At 45.1% G+C, this 23073-nt stretch overlaps 8 protein-coding genes across 14 annotated transcripts; 2 read left to right on the forward strand and 6 right to left on the reverse strand.

Annotated features, from left to right (window-relative positions):
- Positions 1-1086: 1086 nt before the first annotated feature.
- H257_09041 (hypothetical protein) lies at positions 1087-2154 on the reverse strand (the record flags this gene model as incomplete). The annotated part of the gene is made up of 1 exon (XM_009835155.1): positions 1087-2154. One exon carries the CDS (start codon positions 2152-2154, stop codon positions 1087-1089), a length of 1068 nt encoding a protein of 355 aa, XP_009833457.1.
- A 1424-nt stretch (positions 2155-3578) lies between these two features.
- On the forward strand, positions 3579-4894 carry H257_09042. 2 transcript variants are annotated; one of them, XM_009835156.1, is made up of 4 exons: positions 3579-3681; positions 3738-4189; positions 4271-4461; positions 4551-4894. In XM_009835156.1, the coding sequence occupies exons 1-4, from the start codon at positions 3614-3616 to the stop codon at positions 4845-4847; spliced, it is 1008 nt and encodes a 335-aa protein (XP_009833458.1). In that variant the 5' UTR covers positions 3579-3613; the 3' UTR covers positions 4848-4894. The 2 variants fall into 2 exon arrangements, with proteins under 2 accessions (XP_009833458.1, XP_009833459.1); XM_009835157.1 differs by having other exon boundaries at positions 4271-4894.
- Positions 4895-5087: 193 nt separating this feature from the next.
- Positions 5088-7282, forward strand: H257_09043 (hypothetical protein). Its single transcript, XM_009835158.1, has 10 exons — positions 5088-5192; positions 5244-5270; positions 5317-5398; positions 5447-5616; positions 5676-6230; positions 6284-6388; positions 6452-6533; positions 6607-6761; positions 6834-6914; positions 7064-7282. The coding sequence occupies exons 1-10, from the start codon at positions 5169-5171 to the stop codon at positions 7232-7234; spliced, it is 1452 nt and encodes a 483-aa protein (XP_009833460.1). The 5' UTR covers positions 5088-5168; the 3' UTR covers positions 7235-7282.
- A 985-nt stretch (positions 7283-8267) lies between these two features.
- Positions 8268-11674, reverse strand: H257_09044. Of its 2 annotated transcripts, XM_009835159.1 has the most exons (11): positions 11365-11674; positions 11254-11319; positions 11130-11201; positions 11012-11080; positions 10904-10966; positions 10761-10820; positions 10650-10712; positions 10188-10256; positions 9876-10138; positions 8869-9627; positions 8268-8543 (listed from the first exon to the last, which is right to left on the reverse strand). In XM_009835159.1, the coding sequence occupies exons 1-11, from the start codon at positions 11640-11642 to the stop codon at positions 8302-8304; spliced, it is 2004 nt and encodes a 667-aa protein (XP_009833461.1). In that variant the 5' UTR covers positions 11643-11674; the 3' UTR covers positions 8268-8301. The 2 variants fall into 2 exon arrangements, with proteins under 2 accessions (XP_009833461.1, XP_009833462.1); XM_009835160.1 differs by lacking the exon at positions 8268-8543 and having other exon boundaries at positions 8811-9627.
- A 357-nt stretch (positions 11675-12031) lies between these two features.
- Positions 12032-12895, reverse strand: H257_09045 (hypothetical protein; the record flags this gene model as incomplete). Of its 5 annotated transcripts, none has more annotated exons than XM_009835162.1 (5): positions 12032-12157; positions 12216-12332; positions 12386-12595; positions 12650-12742; positions 12788-12895. In XM_009835162.1, 5 exons carry the CDS (start codon positions 12893-12895, stop codon positions 12092-12094), a joined length of 594 nt encoding a protein of 197 aa, XP_009833464.1. In that variant the 3' UTR covers positions 12032-12091. The 5 variants fall into 5 exon arrangements, with proteins under 5 accessions (XP_009833464.1, XP_009833465.1, XP_009833463.1 ...); XM_009835163.1 differs by having other exon boundaries at positions 12216-12278; positions 12339-12595; XM_009835161.1 differs by having other exon boundaries at positions 12032-12332.
- A 2802-nt stretch (positions 12896-15697) lies between these two features.
- On the reverse strand, positions 15698-16492 carry H257_09046 (hypothetical protein). Its single transcript, XM_009835166.1, has one exon. The coding sequence runs from the start codon at positions 16369-16371 to the stop codon at positions 15793-15795; it is 579 nt and encodes a 192-aa protein (XP_009833468.1). The 5' UTR covers positions 16372-16492; the 3' UTR covers positions 15698-15792.
- Positions 16493-18636: 2144 nt separating this feature from the next.
- H257_09047 (hypothetical protein) lies at positions 18637-19287 on the reverse strand (the record flags this gene model as incomplete). The annotated part of the gene is made up of 1 exon (XM_009835167.1): positions 18637-19287. A coding segment is annotated over one exon (558 nt), but the record flags the coding sequence as incomplete, so codon positions are not given.
- A 1408-nt stretch (positions 19288-20695) lies between these two features.
- H257_09048 (hypothetical protein) lies at positions 20696-21743 on the reverse strand (the record flags this gene model as incomplete). The annotated part of the gene is made up of 2 exons (XM_009835168.1): positions 20696-20792; positions 21478-21743. 2 exons carry the CDS (start codon positions 21741-21743, stop codon positions 20696-20698), a joined length of 363 nt encoding a protein of 120 aa, XP_009833470.1.
- Between the last annotated feature and the right edge of the window lie 1330 nt (positions 21744-23073).

The raw sequence follows: 23073 nt of genomic DNA on the forward strand, positions 1-23073 counted from the left end.
CACGATCGACTTCGACAGCTTCAGCGCCGAGGCAAAGCACGCAACTTGCTTGTTAATGGTATCCCTCCAATGTATGTTGAGGCTTTCACCGGTTCTATTGTATTCGAATCGATTAAAGGCTCAATGTGCCGCTGTATGTCCGTGTTCAATCAATAACTGAAATACCTGTGAGTGCACTCTGAATTGCTGTTGAATGCTTCAGCTACACGACCGAAGAAGTTGCTGGCAGTTTGGTCATTGCCTACTACAGAGTCGAGGGACACACTCAGCCATGCTTGGCAAAGCTGGATCTGCTCGTGCACTGTGAAGTTCTTCGAGCGCTCCTTCATTCCGCAACAAACCCAATCGCGAAGTGAGTTCGCTTCTCTACCGGGTGTTTGATTGGCCTATTGATTTACTGAACTCCACCAGACCAACAAAAATACACACAAATTTGTTGGGTTTTTTGTTGGTCTGGTGGAGTCCAGTAAATTTTTATTGGGCTACTGGGCTGGTGCGAACGCGTTTTTGGGAATTTCAGCAAAGTTCAGTAAATCATCCGGTTAAGTTACTGGAATCAGGCAGTTACTGGCACCGGTGCAGATGCTCTTACAACTGGTATTTTAGCTAATTCACTGGGTTTTATAAATGCCAAAAAACTCTGAGCAATAATAATCACATGTGATGCTGAAGTGACCAAACACCTTGGCTATGAATTCCATCGCGTAGTACACGCTACCTGCATTTACTATGCGACGGAACAAGAAGATGGCGTGGTTTTGTACGATGTGGCACCGTACTTACATCGCTGTAAGGTAGAACTCCGGCGCTTGTACTCGCTGTGTGTCATTTGTAATATCAAAAGTTGGCCATGATGACCAGTGAATTGTGCACTTTGGTCCCGAGAATAGCAGATAATATAACTTCTGTATTACTATACCCGTATGTGAGTGACAGTGAATCACAACGGCGATGGGCATGTCGAGTTAGCAATCCCTTCGCCAGCGTAGGAAGTTAACGCCAACAAGTAGAGCTAACGTTAATGTATGCAAGACAAGTCAACAGGGTTAAAGTGCTCGAGTCCCATGGTAACTTAGTACAATCAATCTATTCAAAGTAATAGTCGATTTTCGAGCTCGAGGTGAGGACAGCCGTGGATTCCATGTCAGTGAGCCATCGTTTCGAGCGCTGAATCATTTGGACAATGTATGCCGCACACACTTCAGGCCTTCGTTGGGGCAGGGTATGGCCACAGCCGGCCACGACGACCGTGTTGATGCATTCATGACGGTGGATGTTGTCCACACAGCTCACGTCCAAGATCTGATCGTCGCTGCCCCACAGCACAAGCGTCGGGGCCTCAATGTCTGCGAGTCTGTCTTCCAAGGTTGTTCGTTCGGGTAGCATATCGCTGAGGATTTTGTCCACGACTTGCTTTCTATCGGCTTGGTGTTTGGCATAGAATCGACTTAGGAACCGATTGCTCCTTGTGCGAAGTTTGTGGGAGGTTGGCGTCGCGAGATGGTTATGATGGAAGCTACTGCTCGTGGTGTTCCGTCTACTAGAGATAGGGTGGCCGGGTTTGGCTTCGGCATACCAGAGCAGCGTTTGCATCGCGTCGACTGTCGTCGCTTGCATCAGGTTCACGCCCGTGTCTTCTAACATGGCCAGCACGGGGCTCCTAGTCGGCATCGAAATACCCGCGGGACAGAGCAGCGTCACACTCGACACCAAGTGAGGAAACGTCGCGGCAAACACCCCCGCGATGAGCCCCCCCATAGAGTGCCCCACGAGATGCACGGGGATGTCGGGGCCCACCGTTTTATCTAAAAACGTGAGCAGGTTTCGCACTTGGGCGCCGACGCTGTAGTTGTGAAACGGGCTCGATGGGGTCGTCGCGCCGTGCCCAGGCAGATCCGGGGCCAGGAGCCGCGCCGGCTGGGCTAAATACCCCATGATGTTCAACCACGTATCTTTTTCTGAGCTAAACCCGTGGATAAACACCACGGTTACGCGACTCGACGACGAATTGTCTAGGTATGACCACGTGTACCCGCCAGCACGAACGGACCCGACGGCGACGCCGAGTTTGGAGCGGCGCCGCTGGAGGAAGAGCAACTCGGTGGCCTTTCGAAGGAATGACACGGAGAACGACGATGTGGGCGGCGCGGTCATGAATCAATCGACTTGGATGTATTTTGTACTAGTATTGTCTTTGGCGGTGTCGTTGCGAGATGAGTTGAGACACTCTTGACGTGGGACGTGCGTACTACAGTTTGTAGAACAGGACAGATGGAATGTGACAATTGTACACTATGGGAATACTATTTGCAGCAAAAAAAAGGAGTATTGGTATGACGAGGCTGTGACGTGGCATCGATTCAACGTAGCGTTAATCCACAGGCACCATCAGATGTATGCCCATGGGAAGCCTGTCAAATGCCTGCAGATTAGTGCTAAGTTAGTACTCGGAGTAAGCACTTACGGTACCAATACTACTACTGTATGGTCTTGCAACTACTACACGTAGTACTATTCATAGACGTACTCGAATTAGTACAGTACATCCGGACAAAGGTAGTACGAGTCCGACACCGATCTGCTATTATCCGAACCCGGATAACCTTCGTATACAATTTGCAGTATGTTTTACCAGATGTAATGGAGGCCACCAATGCCATATGTAGCCACACCCACGTTCATCGGAATATTGCTGTACAGTACTTAACCAATCAGAATCCTGGCTTTCAAAACGGTGGGTTTGATTTGTCAAAATAATCAATGTTGGCCAATCAAACTTCAAAAAGTCGATTCTACTTCGATTCAAGGTGTCCTTTCCTGTAAGCCTACTGCTTTATTCTACTTGTACTACCGGTAGTACGTACTGTACTGGTACCTAGCTCCTTCACGCCATTGTATGCTGTACAGGAATAATTCCCTCATTAAAACAGTTCCACTGTTGTTTTGACCAATACTAGTATGCTGTTTCAATGAGGGAATTATCACATCCGGATACACACCTTTCCTTGCAACCTGGGACTCCGTCCTACCCCCGGTGAGTACATACGATGCTAAATCTCGGGGGTTGAGGTGGTCTGAGCATACAAAGTTCCATATACATCTTATTGAAACAAGTCTTTCGGGTCAAAACAACAGTGCAACTGTTTTAATGAGGGAATTGTATGCTGTACAGTTCTGAATGTCTTGTCCAGAGTAAGACTGTAGCTCGTTCGACGCTCCGCATTTAACAGTTTATTGTCGAGGCGGTGCGGTGGTTGGACTGTTTGTATCTTCATTGCCAGAAACGTTTGAAGTATGTACTATCTACGCGTCAAGCGCAAGCGTTTGATCGTAATATGAGGCGCATTTTAGAGTTGATTTGAGTGGTGTCAACATTGGACTCGTGGGAATTCTGCCAATTAAATTGGCATGACTTTTCTCGTCGATAAAACGTCCTTCAAACAGTAGAGTGATGGTCTTGTGGTCAGAATGTTGGGACATCTCAACAAACCCGGTATTTTACTATTTACCGGGTATTCGATCCCCAAATACCCGTGATTACGATTCGGAGCAAAATACTGACAGGTTCAAATTTGCCACGAGTTTCGTCGGCATTTCCCATCTTTAGCGGTCCATGGACTTTACCTGGACGATGCAAGCGATCACGAACCGTATTCTCCGCAGCGCCGTAGAAACCTTCATGTGCGTCCCCGTATCCATGCATGCATTGCTTTTCTACGCATCTCATGTCGTCGTAGGTTGAACGGCTCCCGCGCTCGACTCGGGTACGTCAACTCTGTCGTCGCTGCCGGCGGATACCAGTGGTCGTACTTGGAGAAGCATGCTCGCAGCGAACATGACGACGGCGAAAGAGGCGTTGTGGATGCTTCGACCCAACCTGTGGTGGTGTTTGTGCACGGGTTTTCGTCGGAGAAGGACTCGTGGATGAGCGTCGCCAAGCATGTGCCGTCGTCAGCCCGAGTGCTCATCCCGGACCTCCCAGGACACGGCATGACATCTCCAATGCTACCCTCGGGAGACTACCGCGCCATGGCGCAAGTGCGCAACTTGAAATCGTTCCTAGACGCGACGGTCGGCCCCGACACGCCCGTGCATCTCGTCGGGTGCTCCATGGGCGGGTTGATCTCGGGGGTGTTTGCTGCCACGTACCCACATCGGTTGCACAGCTTGACGCTGATCTGTCCTGCCGGTAAGATGGAGATTCATGAAGATATGATGGTGTTGCATCCATCTTGCAGGGCACCCTCCAGATGACGTACGCATGTCGTAGGTGTGTCCATGCCGCGTAAGAGTCCCGTGCTCAAGCTGTACGAGGACGACGGCGTCAACGCCATGCGCGGCGGCACCGTGGACGAGCTCACCGACATGTTCCAGTACATCGCATATCGTCCGCCGGGCACGGCCATGGAGAAACCCACGGGCATGCGACGGATGCTCCTCAGTGTATTTGCCAACTACCGGGTAAAAACCCTATTGGCCATCTAATACCCTTTTACCCACCCTTGATTTATATACCCTTTTACCTATCCTTACGTTTTTCGATCAATCAGGCGGAGCGGATGCCCGTGATGGACAAGGTGTTGGCCGATATGATGGCCGACCAAACCGCGCTGGAGAGCCAACTCCACAAGATACAGGCCAAGACGGTGGTGCTGTGGGGACAGAACGACCAGATCCTGGACGTGTCATGTCTCGAGAGAATGGACGCCCTCAACGCGGAGAAGGTCGTGATCCCGCTCTGCGGACACATCGTGCAGCAGTCGTACCCTGACATTTGCGCCGCCTACATCAATCGGTTCCTAGAGGACACACCGGTAGAAGCCACAGCTGCCATGGCGCTGGCCTAACTTAATACATGAAGAGCTTGTCCATCGTTCTGCCCGCCTAAATCCACACCTACGATGCAGCAGCGGCAATGCACACAACTACCCTCGTGTGTTGTACGTGGAGTGTGCCACATCTGTTGAAGTCGTCTCATCACAGTTGCATACGAAGGTGGTCGTGATGGGAGGAACGGCGAATGGGGCAGCATCCCCCCGCAAGCAACTTGACGTCACATCCATTATTCCTCGCGGCGGTGGACGAATACGTACGGATAAAGTGTTGGAAATGTGAAAGGTCGCGATCTATCCGGATAATTCCATGTCGGATAAGTATTTCGCGGCGAAATGAGCGACCCCGACGACGAGGAGGTGCGTCGATGAATGGACATCTGATGTATGAAGGATGACGATGGGATGTAGAATGGCCGCACAGACTTGGACGACCAGGTACGCTCGCGCTCCTTGAAGCAATAACTGACGTATGTCCTCGTAGAGCATGGACGAAGTGTACGATATGACGGACGACTTGGACGAGAGCGTGGACACGCTTGCGTCCCCCACCAAGGCATCCATGGGTAGGACATACCTACCAGAATATCTCCGTGCTTGATGGATATGTGTAGACATAGACGACGAATCCGATGTGGTTCCTTATCGAAGGAAAGATGCACCCACGAGGAGCGTTCCCGAAGGTAGTAGTACATCAAGGGACATACATGGAACCTCCAGCGACGACGATGACGACGATGAACCGCCCGAGATACCTGGCAGTCCTATGAAACCAGCATCCACGGTAGACATGGGAGCTTTCTCTGGTCTTATGGTCTTATGCACGTGCCAATATATATATAGGGACAGGCGACTACACACAACTCGAATGAGTCTGCAGAAGTTGAGGCCACGATGGATGGCGAGTCGTCTTCTTCGGAAGAGGAGTACGAAACCGACAAACAAAGCCGCAAAGATCGAATCAACGACCAGCGACGCTCGATCGCTAGTACTACTACTAGTAGTACACAAGCAAGTACTACTAGTAGTAGTAGTAGTACAACATGCACTGTTCGTACTGCCACCACCACGTCACAAGACAACACACAAGCCCAACCCAAACAACACAGTGTCCAGCCTGCCGTTCGAAAAACTAGTACTACTAGTAGTAGTACTAGTAACAGTCAAAATGAAGCCATGTACAAAGCCGTGGCCAACAAGATGATGACTAGCCCAAGCGATGCCAAATTCACATACAAACAACAAGTCGAAAGCGATGCCAAAGCCAATTCACCCACGATCCCAATAGCATCGACCTCCAAATCGCCCACTAGTATTACTAGCACCTCACGTGGAGCTACTACAGCGTCGAAGGCCTCGGACTTGAACTTTCCGCCCGAAATCTTGCAGTTGCTCCAAGTATTTTTACCGCATATATATATATATATATATATATAATATTTGTTTTGTAGTTTGTCGACGACTTTCACCCAGAGACGATTGAAATCCCAACTATTGTACAGCCGTTCGTCCCAGAATACATTCCAAGCATTGGCTCGCCTTACGAAGGCGTCCATGTAATATTTCTATATATCGCATTTAACGAAATGTTAAATATTTATGATATATAAAATGCCTAGGTGCTTCGGCCAGACAACATGGACGACCCGATTGGACTGGTGGTTCTAGCGGAACCACATGCCATGCAGTCGAATGTGGCAGGTACGAAATATATTTATAATATTAGAAATATATTTCTAATATTTCATTGCTAAGTTGATTATATGATGACTAGAGCTGCAATTAATGCTGAAAGCCGACTATAAATCTGTGCATGCCCGTTGGGAACTGTCAGTCTTAAGCATCGAAAATGCCCACGAACGACCAGATGCCATCGATGCCTGGATTAACAGCGTCTCAAAGATACACCAGTCCCAGCCGCTGTGTCAGGTAATATATTCAAAAAGAATATATCGAAATATTTAAAAATACAGCTAATGTTTTTACTGGGGATGGCGTTAGGTGCATTATACGAGGCCGTTTCCTGCAGTGGAAGTGCTCATGGAAGTTTGGCCGTCCGAGGTTGAGGCAGCATTATCCCAGGTTGGAAATATATATTGTATTTTTTCGAGTATTTTTTATCTATAAATATATTTATTTATTGAGGCAGCATTATCCCAGGTTGGGAATATATCGTATTTTTTCGAGCATCTTGTATCTATAAATATTTATTTATTGATATGGATATATAGATCAAGCTACCATCGGCAGCGTTGGATGTATCGGTGGATGAGTACAGTCGAATTGTATGCGGTCTGCTGGACATTCCAGTGTACCCTTGGCACATTCGAGAAAGCCTCCACGTACTTTTCACACTGTACCAAGCCTTTCACGAGAATCCCCACTTTGCCCAGTATAAATAGACACAGTAGTATTATTTTTAGTCAATAGAACAACCAATTTTGAGAGCATACTGGAAAAATACTATTACAGCCAACTCTTCGGACCCTAGGCATATATCTTCTCCCAGGACTTGTTAGGGAAGGGGTCGAGTTGCTATAATGTATACATTGTGTACCTTAGAAGACCAATTCTTTAGGGCCACTCTGGCTGCCACAACAAATGTCAGGAAACTCCCCATTTTGTCAACTATTCAGAAATATTATAACTTTTCAAACGACAGCTTTTGTGTGTTTGGTTACCAAATCTGACATATTATAAATTGACTGTGACATATTACATCGATTTTTTACGCTTTTGACAGCAAATAGTTTAAACTGCAACTGACCAATATTTACCTAAATAATATTCTATGTCAGAGGGTTGGTATCGATGCTACCCCATAAAATTATGCCATAAACCGTTTTGGCCAAGTCTCATATCCCATGAATAAAAAGAGGAGAAGTGAAGTATCTACAAATTTGTCTGGATTCCAGTTGAATTGTGGAAACATTATTCGATTAGTCAAGACTTCAACGTGAACACAAAGAGGTTGGGCCAAATCGGTCCATTTCTTTTATGCCATAAAACACCCGATTCCCGAGTAAATTGTGGCATATTGTATTGAACTTTTGTGGCATCCAGACGCACGAAATTTCGTAAAACAGAATATTTCGATTTGGCAACTTTTCTTGGAAAAAATGCCAATTTATGCCATTTTTCGTGGCATCTAGACCCGGCCAGAATAATATTGGCAAAATATTTATTAATACCATATAAAATTATTAATGAATATAAAATACTTTTAGAATTAGAAATAGCTTTATCAACAATACATACAGCCATAAAAGTGTCTGACTCGCCCTTAGTATTATCATAATAAAAACATAGATCCTGTAGACAGAGGGTTTATATCATTGGACGACAGAATACTACTAGTATATACTTTATTTCCTACAGCCACGTTTAAAAAAAAGCAGTCCGCCCAGTATATATAAAGTACTCCTAATCTTTGTATCGGGGTTTCGGGGTTAATTGTATTTTTGTTGTATTATATGTGGCTATTAAGAGTTTGGACCAACTCCGCCGCCGTGGGGCGTTGGGCTGGGTCGAATGCAAGGCACTTCGTTGCCATGTCTTGGACCCAGGATGGAAACGGCGGCGCCGCGTGGAACGACGGCTTTAACGTGCCTGCGATGATTTGGGTCATGATCGATTGGGGACTCGGCCGTTTTCGGTTCATTTTATCTGCATACGGGAGCATGTGTGTGCACAATTCCCACAAGATCACTCCTGTGTATCATCGTTACTTGATATTATATATATATATATATATATATTGATACCATAGAACTGAAATATATACATTAGGAAAATACCAATACAGGATTATGTAGTCCAAAAAGTACATTCATATACATACATCCTACACAAAAGAACTAAAGCAACCCACAGGAAAATAAATTTAAATATATATATATAAAAAAACAAATTAAAATATTTATCGTTCATATACTGTATATATTATATATATGTATATATATATGAATATATATGTAAACAAATCAACCAAAACAATATACACAGAAAAAAATATATATCGACTTGCGCCACGTACCAAATGAATACACGTCTGCGGCGGTATCAACCGGCTGTCCCGCGAGGCGCTCGGGGGCCGCCCATTGAAACCACATCGCAGATGCTGCAAAATCGACCGGTTTTACGCCCAAAACAGCCAATTTTGTGCCTTTTTTCGAGTCCAGGAGGACATTTTTCGACTTGAGATGGCCGTGGACATGCGGAATCGTATGCAAATAGGCCAAGCCGTGCAGAATGCCCCGCACGACGTCGCACTTTTCTGGCCAGAGGTACGTGGCGGGCGAATGGGTGGCCAGGAATGCTCGGAGGTCGCCCGTGTCCATAAACTCGACGACGAGCTCGAAATCTGCGACAGCGTTTTGAGCCCACGAGACCCCGATGAATGCGACAAGGTGGGCGTGGCGCAACGTAGCGAGCAATGTGACTTGGTCGATAAAGGCAGTGATTTGGGCGTCGGTTGAGTCGGGGGATTCGGCAGCCATTTTGATGGATTTGATCGAAACTTTGGTGCCGTGAAAGGTGCCGCTCCAAATGTCCATATGATACTCGTTATTGTGGGCTACAATGACGGGGTACTTGGAAGTTTTGATAACGTCAGCAGACGCCAATTGAAACGGGCGCAATTTAGAAAGTACGACTGGGGGTTGTGGATTGGGATGGTGGAGGGGGAAATATCCCCGTCGACGCCGGCGCCGTTGGGACGATTTTTGCCCCATCCAGGCCAACACGACCAGGACAGTTCCCACCATGATACATCCCACCCACAACAAACTCGTCCCTAAGGAGGAAAATTCCCACACCATATTAAATATACAACCGGCAACTCTATATGAGGAATAAATCCCACAACAACAACATGATGGAAGCATACAGTACAGTAGGAATTTTCCCACGCACAAATCTCCTGTAACAAAACCAACCAAAAACGAATCCTTAGTATACTAACTACTTGACAACATCCTTTCAAAGGAATTTTTTGGTCTTGGTAGTAGTACTAGTACGACTACTAGTAGTAGTAGTACATACCACTCCACGGCAACCCATGGTACACGTTATTGGGAACCACACACACGGGAAAGTCGCCAGCATTTCCATGTGCCCACGGGTACTTCACTGTGCCATGTAGTAGCTGGCATGCAGTGCGGTTAACAGTTACTGTCGTGTTCGAGACGCGGTAACCGTAAGGTTTGCCGTTAACTAAGTGAAAACGCGGCAGATTCCGAAGGGCTTGGAATGATGACGTGTCCAACGTGATATTGGACACTACTACCATCATATTGGACAGACCGCTACCAACTGGTTAGTATGTACTAGTAGTAATACTAGGAACGCACGTACAAGTACGTGAGCCGCGATTTGGAGAGCTGGACAAACGCCACCGTGGTCAACGGGTTGCGCCCCAATTCGCTACGAAACGAGAAATATAGTATTCTTCTTTAGTAATAGTATCGATATATATATATATATATATATATATATATATATATATATATATTAATAGAATGTAGATGAAAGATAAATTATTTCATACAAGAGGATGAATAATATCTATATCTATATACTATTGAGAGAATATACATATATACATATATTAATAGAATGTGAATGAAAGATAGATTATTTCATACAAGAGAATGAATAATATATATCTACATACTATTGAAAGAATATACATATATATACTACAGTAGTATATTAATAGAATGTGGATGAAAGATAGATTATTTCATCTATCTTTCATCCACATTCTATTAATATTCTCAATATATACTATTGAGAATATATATATAAGTAACTTACAGGTATGTCAGGTCGCGCAAGTCGAGCGATGTCAGCGCTTGAATTGAGTTGTTTATAGCATTGCTAAGCAACTTTAAGATGAAAATTCCAAAGGGAGTAAAATCGACGTACATGCCACCGAGGCCTGGCGGAAGTGACTTGAAATCGCTCAGGTAGTTGTGGCGGAACGCGCTAATACATACAGATATGAAGGAATTCATAAATATATATATATATATATATTATATGAAACGGGAGATTATTGGATAGCTTACAGCAGCTGGATACCCGCAGGCAAATTCGGAGGTATGGCGTCTAATTGGTTGGAATCCAAACCACTATAATATAGGCGTGAACATGTCGTGAAACAGTGTCACACATACACTCGATTGAGGTTGGATGGCCATGAAAACGACGAAGGAATAGCCTTCAGATTACAGTTGACAATGCGCCTATGACGGTCGAGATAAGAACTACGGGTAATATCAAGTCAGACTGTACAGAGTGGTCACAGTCGGCGGCAACGGCGTCGGGAGCTGGGACAAGTCCAGGGCGGTGATGTTCTCGATGTTCCTAGATGCAAATAGATCGTAAGGGGCGAAAGAAGACTACCGCGGGAGGTTACAGGTATTCGACCGCCTCGGGTACTTGGAACTGACCAAGGTCCAGCGTTGCAGCGTTGGTCAAGGCCCTACGACAACACATGGGAGAGACTGCGGGGAGGATGGGCTCGTACAGGTAGCTGTTCTTGTAGTTGGCCATGTTCCCCACGGCAGTGATGTTGATGAAACCCGTCACGTCTGCGGAGAACGACCGAAGCACTTCGCATGTCATCCGGCTGACTTCACATGAGGCGGCAGCTGTTGTCGCGCAGACCGAAGGGTCGGAAACGAGGATGCTGCTACCGCCCTTTGCGTCCATGTAAGGACACGAAGAGGAAGGAGGTGCTGGTGTCGTGATCTTCATGACGGCGGTAGGCGCGGGAGAGGCGCTTCGATTGGACTCGGTAGACATGGCGGCGGTAGCGCAAATAGTGGGTGGATTTCATTACTGTATCGGTAGGTACCTACAGTACTTTTCATGAAATTCACTGAAATGCAACTCTGAAATAATTTGATAAATTTTTCAAATTCTATTAAATATTTCCCAATTCCAGAGGTCAAAGTGTTGTATCATGTTTCGAAGGTTATGCATTCCCAAATGTTCGTTTTCTAGAGATATGATACGTACTTTTCGTGAAATTCACTGAAAAATGTGAAATTATTTGATCAACTCTTCAAATTATATCCAATTCCAGAGGTCCAAGTGTCATATCATATTGCAAAGGTTATATGTTCCCTCCGGGTTGATACCTAGTCTGGAAGCTTTTACCGTACCTACGATTGATATTGCTTTGTACAGTATATGCATTGCAACAGTACTTTCGAATTCATTAGCTCCGAGTTCAACTGGGATACAGTACGTTAAACCTTGTCACTGAACGAGCCAGGCCACGGCAGTTCTGGGGCTTCGGGGTGCGCAACTCGGTCCTAACAGTAAGTAGATGCAATTACACAGCTGTGAACCAGGATCTGTAGGTTCACTTACAAGCTTATTGCACGTGGCTATATTCCTGGAAAAGTACGGCGTGTCCACGTCAGGACATTGAAACTGGAGCACAAATGGGCACTTCCTCACGACATCTTCACACAGAGATACACACATCTATACCCAAACCACACAGTAAGCCTGGGCGATCGTTCATAACGAAGGCGTGCCCGAGCGCGAGTGACGAGGTCGCACGTGGATGAGGCCGTGTCGTTGATTGCATTGCGGGGATTCCAGGGAGGGCAAGTGGCCGTGATGTTGTGGGCGATGCCGCCGCACTTTTGGAACTTGGCGGCGCAAACCCAATACTTGTATGCGTCCCGGCAGTCCGAGCACGTGTACATGCTGTACGTGGTGCTGCAGCCAAAACGAAGAAGAATCTACCATGTAGAGATGATTGCGATCGAGTGTCTTGAACGAACGACATGACCAACCTGGTCGACACTGTCGTAGTGAGTCTTGGCCTCGGCATCGGCAATGGATCCTGTGGGGTCGATGGCGACGTCCAACACTGCCGCGTAGTCCACCTACTCCACGATAAGCGCGTCGGAAGCATACGCAGGGGAACAGACCATGGAGCAGAAGGCAAGAGAGTTCTGACGGATGCGGACACATGCGTCATTAGCTTGGACCAGATGTGCCGCCAAGACACACCACAGCCATGTCAGTCGCCACCCCATTCTAAAATGTAGTTTTGACGGTTTCATTTCGTCCAGGAAATAGTGTTGGATAGACTCCTTTTTAGCCAATCAAACGCGACGGTTCATGGAGGTGTTACATATTTTTAATATAAAATAAGTATGTCATAATTTAAAACGATAACCTCGAAATATAGCGTCAAGTTAACATTAGTTAACATCAATGTTTATCATAATTTATGACAATAATGTTAACGCTATCCAGACGTACATTACTTTGTCGTTGAATGGTCAGCAACGGCTTATCTGGGCGTGATACATTTTTCATATGAAAACTGAAGAGGTGTGTGGCGATTGCACTTATTTAGCATGCGTGAAGTGACCTCAAACATGCCAAAAAACTGAAATATAGCTTACTTTGGGTGTGATTATATCTCCCGCAATAAGCATCGTAACACCGTCCATGCTGCTTTATTACGTAGTATCAATGCTGCTGTACATGCTACCATGTTTTGCGTTGATCGGTGATCTCTGAGCCACGAAGCAACACATTAAAGACACATTTTGGCGAAAACATAGCGCGAAACATGACAAACAATTATTGTCATCTTGAGCTATAATTTATAGCATACATTGATATGTTATGTTATAATTTTCTAACATTTAAATACCATATTTTTAAAAGATCTGCAACCTTTTTGTGTGAAATCAAGCAACTCAGCACAATCGATTGAGGACCATTCGAATCCTTCAAAATGGCAATTAAAAGCTGTTCATGTTGCTTTCTTCCTCAAGCTGAACTAGATTTGATTCTAGCGTGTTGTATGGTGATGATGAACAACGTCCTGCCATATCGTATGAGGATTGTAAAGTTGATAATTTCCCCCCGCCTCCCGTTGTTTAAAATAATATAAGTCGGATTGAAGATAAAACAACGCTAAACCCTGCATTTCAGCAGAATAAAGCAACCCTTACTTTATTTCAACCGCTAACTACTGTAATCGAGTTGCAGCTATGCAGTGCAATCACCAGTTCCTCACAATGCATACCGTACAGTATTAGGATGTGAAATGGGAGTACTATTTATCGTGTAGGTGTAGAGCGCCCTTACTTTCCACGTACAGTACTACCGTTAGTACAGATCAAGTGTTGTAGGTATGGCATAGCTTTGAAGCATTGGACATAGCGACGACTCGTTATAAATTATATCTCGGAGTAGTTAATGTTTGTAGTGATCACGGATGGGAGGTCATGTAGCTGCTTCAGTTTCATTGCGGTACTGTAAGCTCCTTGACGTGTTGACGTAAAACAAGGTGTTTGCCAGAATGAAAACAGCAAACAACTTGTTTTACGAAGTGCCTGCAGCAAACAACTTGTTTTACGAAGTGCCTACAAAACCACCTTCAACCAACCAATCATCGCATTAGATGAAGTAATTAACTGTGAACAACCGTTATTCAAGTTACTTTACTGTTAGACGGTAGAGAAATTTTTAAACAATATGAATTTAATCCTGGAATTGCCAAAAAAGGTGCAAAGCACAATAATAAATAGTATTTCTATTATTATACTATTAATAGTATTATAACAGTACTATTAATATAATACGTAGTACTGGTATTAATAATCATAGTCCAAACTATTTTTTTGATTGATTACGCGACGCAATATTTCGTTTTCGTTTTCACAGTCAGCACACATAAACCAGCTTCTCTTTGCACTTTCCAATTGCCGCCGCTGTCGCTATTATTAATAGTAACATTAAGCACAAAACAGACACGACTGCACTACTGTACAGTACAGTAATTACTACTAGTACTCCTGTGTATTAATAGGAGTACTAGCATCCTACAGTATTGTAGTACACTAACATACGAAATCTGGTCCAAATGTCAAGTACTATACTGTACCGTAGTAGTACTTGACAAGTACGAGCTTTCAGCTCAAACTCAACTACTGTACTCCAGGTTAAAGAAACGGCGCTATAATGTGCGCACGTTCTACTGCCTGGCTCGACCGAGCATGCCCCTCAAAGCACTTGACTCGAGTAAGGATGGTTGTGGCAGGCCATTCAGAGTGTTTTTGCCCTGTATAATACTGAGTTAGCATAAGCATAGCTACTGTAAAGATATTCAATCAAGACTGTCAAGCCCACCACGAGATGGAGAACCAGCTCATCGTGGAATCAGACTCTTGATATGTCAACGTGACGAGATGTGCGCGATTTATGGCGCGATTGCAAACCGAAGGCGGAGAATCGTTGAATCTGATGGTGCATTTGCATTGAATAGGTTACATGACTGACTACCTGTGGTAAACGCGAATTTTTTAGTCGTTCTTGTAGTAAACTTTATGCTCGACCTCGTGGTAGTTTAACAGGTCAACTTACGAAGGCCACAAGTACTAGTACGTCCTAGTACTACGTAGACTAGTACATGAGTACTTAAGAGTACTAGTACTTCAGAAATCTTCAGTAGTCCATCAAGTAGTACTACGTAACGTAGATGGCCAGTTTATGGTGCACGGGACAGTTTAAAGTGCACTCAAAATGACCAATGGAATTGCTTGAATTCATGAATAGCCAATCGAATCGCTAGAAATATCAAATCACTAAAAAAGAAGCAAAACCCGCATACATTTTTTAAGCTTAAACCGTGCACCATAAACCGTCCCTCCTATTTTGCCTTGACTTAAAGTTAGTGGAAGTCGAAGTAAATAAACGCTAAGCTGAAGTCTATTCAAGCCGTTTAACTGTAAATAATCAGAAGAATGCCCAGCCTTTCGGCTTCATGCAGCACTTTTCAGAATTGAAATCCCGGCCCTGAGACACGAATTAGGTGCATTCAACGACGAGGTCACTTTCAAGTGCACCATATATTTGGCCATTTACGTTAGTAGTAATTAACAGTTACCTGGTACTGAAACACAACATGGTTGTATTAATACAATAGGGGCGGGTGGTTGCAATTCCACCACGCGTCGCCATCCGTGGAAGTGTCGGGCAAGCAGTGGGCAACGAGATCAAAGTCCAAGAGCACGTCCAGGTCGTGGTCTTGACTAGCGCAGCTCGCGGAACTCCTACTACTACTAGTACTACTACTAGAGGTAGTACTACTCGTGCTTCGTTTGCGGGTAATAAATGTCGCCAGGGCCGGGTCGTGGCGGCAAAAGTGCGCGTTGGAGAACGTGCACACCTTGGACTGCCGTTTGGTCCACTTCTTGAAGTGAAAGTAGTTGAGTTGACGTTGAAAACTCGAGTATTTGCCATGTTTAAAGTACTTTGGCAGGACCGAGTGCGTGAACCGAGCCATGTCGAGTACTTGGAAGGCGGCGCTGTCAGATGTCCATCGCAGGACGTCGGGGTTTTCCGAGTCCAGCATGATGCGCAGTGTCACAAGGAACGGCGCAGTGCCAGCCATGACCGACGGAGACATGGGGGAGTGGCTTGTGGGCAGCATTGGCTTGCCAGTGGAGGTCGCCAACTGTGTACGAGTGGATACAAGCGCTGTGGATGGCATGCTCTGGTTGGTGTGTGTACGGGGTAGTAGTTTGGGAAATGAGCAGTGCGTACAACTAACGCATCCAAAGCCGCTGCATAGCACACACGCGTGTTTGGTTAAATTTGAATAGTCCTACGGTTTCATTTGGTTAGAAATGTTACGGTACAGTTGACAGCCTCACGCCAGAATATACGAGATACTATTTACTCTTCACGAGACACAGATATCACGTAGTACGCGACGCAAAATATAGCATTTTCCTTCGTCCTCGTTCAACTGGATTGGCATTGGGTGGTATGTCATGGGCATAAACTACTTCACCGCAACATAAACCCAAGTAACTACTACCAGTAAGTAAAACTTAGTATGAAACTACAGCTACGGTAGGTAGGTCCTTGGAAAGATGACACATGTTAGAATCCTATACATGCACAGGTGTATTTGACATTTTGGACCAAAGCACGCGAGCTGAAGTAGCAACGATGCAAGTCGGACTGACGTACTAGTACCAAGAAGGACTCACACGGGATTAACATACTTGAAGTAGTACTATATTACGTTGAATTGTCCATAAGATCCACAACAAGCATATTTCGTGACCAATCCATGGCGAGCCATGTCCAATCAATGTTAACCCTAATAGTGACGACAGTACTGAGTACTGTACTGTACCGACTTAGGTAGTATTCAAAGTAGCCTCAGAGTATTGGACGGTCGTGTTTATGTTCGTTGCGGTTCGCTGCTTTGTTTGCTCTCTTGGGGTAGCAAAGCGGATTTTATGATAGAGTGGCCCAATCTACCTATCGTTGTCATGTGATGTGCTTGCTTGACTTTTGTGGCAACTTCACAATTATTGTTAACGTTACGCTTGCTTGACTTTTGTAGCACCGATAAATTAGCCATTCTTGTTAAGGTTACGTTAAACCTAGGGAATTTAATCACTGGGAGATGCAGGAAATGAACGAAAACTCGCGATTATCTCGCATGTCGACTAAGTCTGTCCTTCATGCAACATGCTAACATTATTTCAAAATGTTGACTTCATACGTGAAAACACGAGGATGTTGGGATGCAAGTACAGTGGTGGTGTATACCGGTTTGCCAGATCTCCGACACCTCCGTTATGTTCACCATGCCTTTGATATATTTCGTCTAGTCCCTGCATCGATGCAGTATATTTCGACAAATCGGTACTAGTATACTACTATTTCGCACGCTGTTCAATATATTTCAAATGATGTCCCATCTATTTCGATTTTAGTGGTGGATAGCGCTTTGAACTTGTCTTATTCATAGATATGAGTCGACGTGAATCTTTTATAACCTTACACCTTGAAGCTTGAGTTGTTCTACGATCTTGTCGAAAACGCGGGTGACATGGAAGTTAGCGCCGGATGAAGTATTAATAGTGCCTAGCTTTGCTTGATTTGCATCTAAAATCGAAATGGATGGAACATCATTTGAAATAAATCGAACAATGTGTGAAATATACCGGCCATTTGTCGAAATATACTGCAGTGATGCAGGGTCAGGACGAAATATATCGAATGTTCCGCGAACGTAACGCATCTACAGTAGTATGGCGTGAATCAGCTGCGCGTCGGACGAAATATACCTGGAAAAACCTGAACTTAATGCCCCGGATGGTACATAGCGGTAATTTTATGAAGAGTTAGGACCTACGCCGGAGTATTACTGTACGTAGTACTAGTACCTAATTAGGTACTAACAGTAAGTACTTACGTTTATTAGAAGTACTCTGGAAATGTACGACGGTAGTACCTACCAGTAGTACTAGTACAGTACAGCACCAAATTTGAGCTATTTTGTACTGGTATGGTACTCGTATGCTTGAGTTCAGATTAGGGCGTATATACTACCGTTAGTATAGTACTAATTTTAGTAATATGAGTACAACTACATTAGGACCCGAGTACAGTACTCCAGTACTACTGTATTATTACTGTAAGTTGCTCGGAGTACTACGTAGTACTACCGTAGTACTAGTACCACTGTACCTCAAAGTATTAAAGTATCGAAATAACATATGTTGCACGACGTAGTACGAACGTGGGAATATCGTTGATGAATTTTGCCACAGCCATAGAATTCGCTGACGAGCTATGTACACAAAAATACGTCAGGGCTCATAAACATGCACACGAGATTGCAAGTAGAGTACTTCGAAGTACTACTATTAATAGTACTTAGTACTTGTACCAATACTACGTACTAGTAGTACTAAGTTAGGGATTGTACTACAGTAGTATGTGAGTAAGTGATTTCCACACTTGTATTATTAATAGTACGATAGCTACTGCAAACGCAGTTGAATTGATTCATTTGAATTTAAATATAATTCCAGGCACTCGTAGCCTACACCACCAAAAGTGTCCGCTTGTCAGTTAAAGCGTCTACAGCGCCATGTGGTTCACCCATCAGTTCAAAATGAACAAGCCACTCCAAGTCGGCGTCAGTGAGAAGGTCTTCGATTGAATCGTCAATCAGTGGCGACGAGGAGGGTGGTTCGATATTAGCCATTTGGATGGAGTGTGAGCTGTCCTTGCGGGAGCGCTTCCTTGTGATACACAGGCTCAAGAGGGGGTCATCTCTCGTAAAGTGGGTGTTGGAGAACGTGCACACGTGCACGAGGCTCTTGGTCCACTTCTTGAAGTGGAAGTAGTTGAGCTGGCGCTGGAAACTCGAGTATTTGTTGTGCTTGAAGTAGTGCGGCAGCACGGCGGACGTCAGCGCCTCCATGTCGATGATCTCAAACGCCAGGCCATCCGGTGTCCATCGAATGATGTCATCGCTTTCATAGGTCAAGATCGTCCGCAGAGTCCGCAGGAAGGGGGCAACTTCACGGTCGTTGTTGTCGTCGGACGTGTGGCTGGATGGAGATGATGTGACAGGCATGATCCAAATCGGAAAATGAAGTGTCTGACAATAATATATGACAAGGGGTGGTTTGTCAGTTGCGTTTATAATACATGATAAATATAGTACGCCAGAGATCTGGCTACTTGGATAACAGACCGAAACGGCTTTGTTGTAATGTACAGTAACTAGTATGCAAGATTTCGAAGGTGGGAGGTTGCGCTCATGAAAAACGGTTGGCTATGTAGTTTGGTGTCAGTGAACCTACTGCAGTGAGGCCGCTGGGTGTGATCTGTGGCACCGACAGATCTAGTTGAATGGGAAGTAAATTGTCACTCTATTGCGAAACCCGAAACCCCGAGGCTAGCTAGGTAACGTTATTACAACTGAATTCCCCAATGAACCATTCCACTACCATCGCATTGCAATGGCATAGAAATATAGATTCTACTCCGATTATACTGTAATGCTGCAAAAAGTACTAGTAATTACTACTAGGGAGTAACTAGTTAACTTCAGTTCTTGTTTTCGCCCATCTTGGATGTTTTTGCGTCGCTGGATCTCAAGATCTCCTCAATATAGGAACTAGCGTACGAACTCTCGTCGAAATGATTGGTGGGTGGAAGAAGTTATCTGCTCAACATTATTCTCATACTAACGTTAGTACAAAGGAGCGTTTTCTATTCTGTAGCCTGTTACTACAGTAGTATGAGTCCTGCATTTTTACTGTACTACTTCAAAGTTCGTGGTATTGTACTACTAGTACGTAAATTTATTTACAGGTAGAACGTCAAAATTCCATAATATCACCTGCGTGTAATTCTAGGCGTTTCGACATCAAAAAATTTGTTGCATAATACATGGCCACGTGATGACCTCCTACTGTTGACTGGATTGGGTTCGGTGTGCCGATTGCGAGTCTGACCTCACAATTTGGCACAGTACATCACCGTTTACATCGTCAACCATTTTGGTGCACTCACGACCAGTGTACAGACAGTACCAGTAACTTAGAGTACTCCGAGTACTTTAACTTATACGGTAAGTACTTATTCCGGTGAATTTAAAGTAACACGTTAGATGTGTACGGCATAGGAGCTCCATTGAAACGACCATACTTCATACTAAGTAAGTACAGGCAAAAGCATGTTCAAGGTATGGACTTGGTAGCTACAGTTGAGTAAGAGGTCGCATAGTCGTCCCGCGGGGGTGTTGCCATAATAGGGTCGATTCAGGACCCATGGCAGAATACCCAGTGAAGAATAGAGGTCAACTAGGAGGTACTCAACCATGGAAGCCGAATGGGGGTACATGATGTCGTACGGGTGCCCTGGCGGGCCAAGAAGCATTGAAATTCCACCGGCATGTGAGCATTCAAGGCCCCCCGGAGGTGGGAGGTCACGTCTGACCCCAGGCGTCTGTAAGGTTTGAAGTGTGGTTAGGGTTGTGGCCTTTTGTAGGTGTTTTACAATTGGAGTCTGTCCCCTGAGGTGTGGGGGGTCGTGTGGGGCGCCATGTACGGCTTTGGGCGGAACACAATGTAGCAGTTCCCCTGGGGCCCTCTGGGTATAACGAACCCGGAGAATACCATATATTTTCGATCGTTGTCGTGTAATGAGGGGGGATAAAGGGCCAGGATAGCGAGAAATTTTGGATGAGGCGAAGGCGTCTGAGAAGGTATCGTGGGCGGAATATATGGTCGCGTATTCAGTCATTTGCCTGGTTATGCCACAGAAGTTTCCGCCGCTTGTGGCGTGGACGAGGGAGATTTGAAAGGTTGTGGGGAAATGAAGCCGCGAGAATAATGCGTTCAAAAGAATCACAATATTGACTGGTTGGGGTTACAGTCCAAGTAGCAACGTGGTGTGGAGGGGAAAGCTCCGTAAGCCCCCTAAAGCGTATCCCGTAGGTGGTGGTGGATGGCTGATGGAAGAATCGCATGTATGCATTTGTATGGCCTTCCGACGTGTTATGAAGGCATAGAATTTTGGAACCTGCGCGAGCACAAGCGCGATTACAAGATAAGAATAACGTTTGGTACACTTGTCGATAACTAGCCCATATGATTTCATCAGTTCAAAATGAACGAGCCACTCCAAGTCGGCTTCAGTGAGCAGATCTTCGATTGAATCGTCAATCAGTGGCGACGAGGAGGGTGGTTCGATGCTAGCTAATTTGATGGGGTTTGCGCTGTCCTTGCGGGATCGCTTCCTTGTGATACACAGGCTCAAGAGGGGATCGTCTCACTTCAAAAAGTGGAAGTAGTTGAGCTGGCGCTGGAAACTCGAGTATTTGTTGTGCTTGAAGTAATGCGGCAGGACGGCGGACGTCAGCGCCTCCATGTCGATGACCTCGAACGCCAGGCCATCGGGTGTCCATCGAATGATGTCATCGCTTTCATAGGTCAAGATCGTCCGCAGAGTCCGCAGGAAGGGGGCGACTTCACGGTCGTTGTTGTCGTTGGACGTGTGACTGGATGAGCTTGGAGGTTGGTGAGAAGATGTGCAATGCATGATTCGATTCATATGTGAAGTGTCTGAAAAGCGATTACCGAGTGATGGTGATCAGCCGTTCGGAAGTGCGTCAGAGGTGTGGCTACTTGAAATCAGACCAGAAGTGTTGTATTCATGGTATATTTAGGTACACATTTCGATTTCAAAGGAGTAAGGTGGTCAACAAGGTGCAGTTTTAACGTACCCGGGACTCCATGTCTTAGGAAACGACGCAAGAGTGCTTCCCCGAGAGCAAAACTGTGGCTTAGGTGATCATTTCCCTTCAAAGAGCCGAGAAATTTGGAGCTTCGGAATCCCCGGGCCACTTGTGTTGCTATTCCTGGGTAGTTAATTCTGCTAGCTGCTAATGCAGCTAGTACGCGGCCGATGCAATTAAGTGCCCGCTGAGCGATTTTAACTTTACAGCGTAATATCAATAACGTTATCAATATTGTGTTGCTATTCCTGAGTGGTGAGCTATCGTTAACCACTGAAATGCATATATAACCCCTAGCTGGGAATGTGTTGTTTTGGTTTACACTGCACTTGACTAACAGTAAGGCATACGGAAATAATTGCTACTGTAGTACGTGAGAAACTGTGAAAATTGTAGCTCCCAGGGAATTAGTCTGAAGAGAAGTGAAGCGAGCATTGGCAGTGAAATGGGCAATTTAAATATAGAATTTACGCCACCACAGTGAACGAGGGTATTTAAGCTGTAAGCAATACTGCCAGGCGAGTTCAGGTATCACTACCCTCGCCATTGATTTTCCATCGACCAACAAATCTAGATGGAGGCGTGGCCGGCCATCGGCACTCACTGCCTGTGTTTTGTTACAGCTACCGTACAACTATTTCTACATAGTAGTACTTCGAAGTATTTAGTATTGTGAACTTTTAAAAACGATTAGTGTTGGACTAGAAGCATAAGAGAACTAACAGAAACCCCGTAATCCCTAAAGTACAGTACAACAATAGACCACCAAACTTGAGACTAAGTTTTTCACCAACCATCGACTATTTTACAATTTGAGAAAGAACGTTTGTTTGTGACTTTATCAAAAGCAAATGATGAAGTCAATTGTTAAAAACACACGCAAACATCTCACCACTTGAACAAGGATCGCCTGACATGTGGTACTGTCTGTCATTGATCAAGGTAAAATTGCATTTGGAAATCACTCGATCATTTCCGATCAGACAACATTTCGTTCGTTGAATATTGAGCAGTCTAGCGAAGTGATTCGTCATCGCATCTAAACTCCTTGAAGAGAATACTTCTCAAAACTGATAGATTAAAACTTGAATAATGCGATAAAGGCCGCCAAGTCCATCAAAATCGATGCTAATA

This window comes from Aphanomyces astaci (genome assembly GCF_000520075.1).
Source record: "Aphanomyces astaci strain APO3 unplaced genomic scaffold supercont1.21, whole genome shotgun sequence".
NCBI lineage: Eukaryota > Oomycota > Saprolegniomycetes > Saprolegniales > Verrucalvaceae > Aphanomyces > Aphanomyces astaci.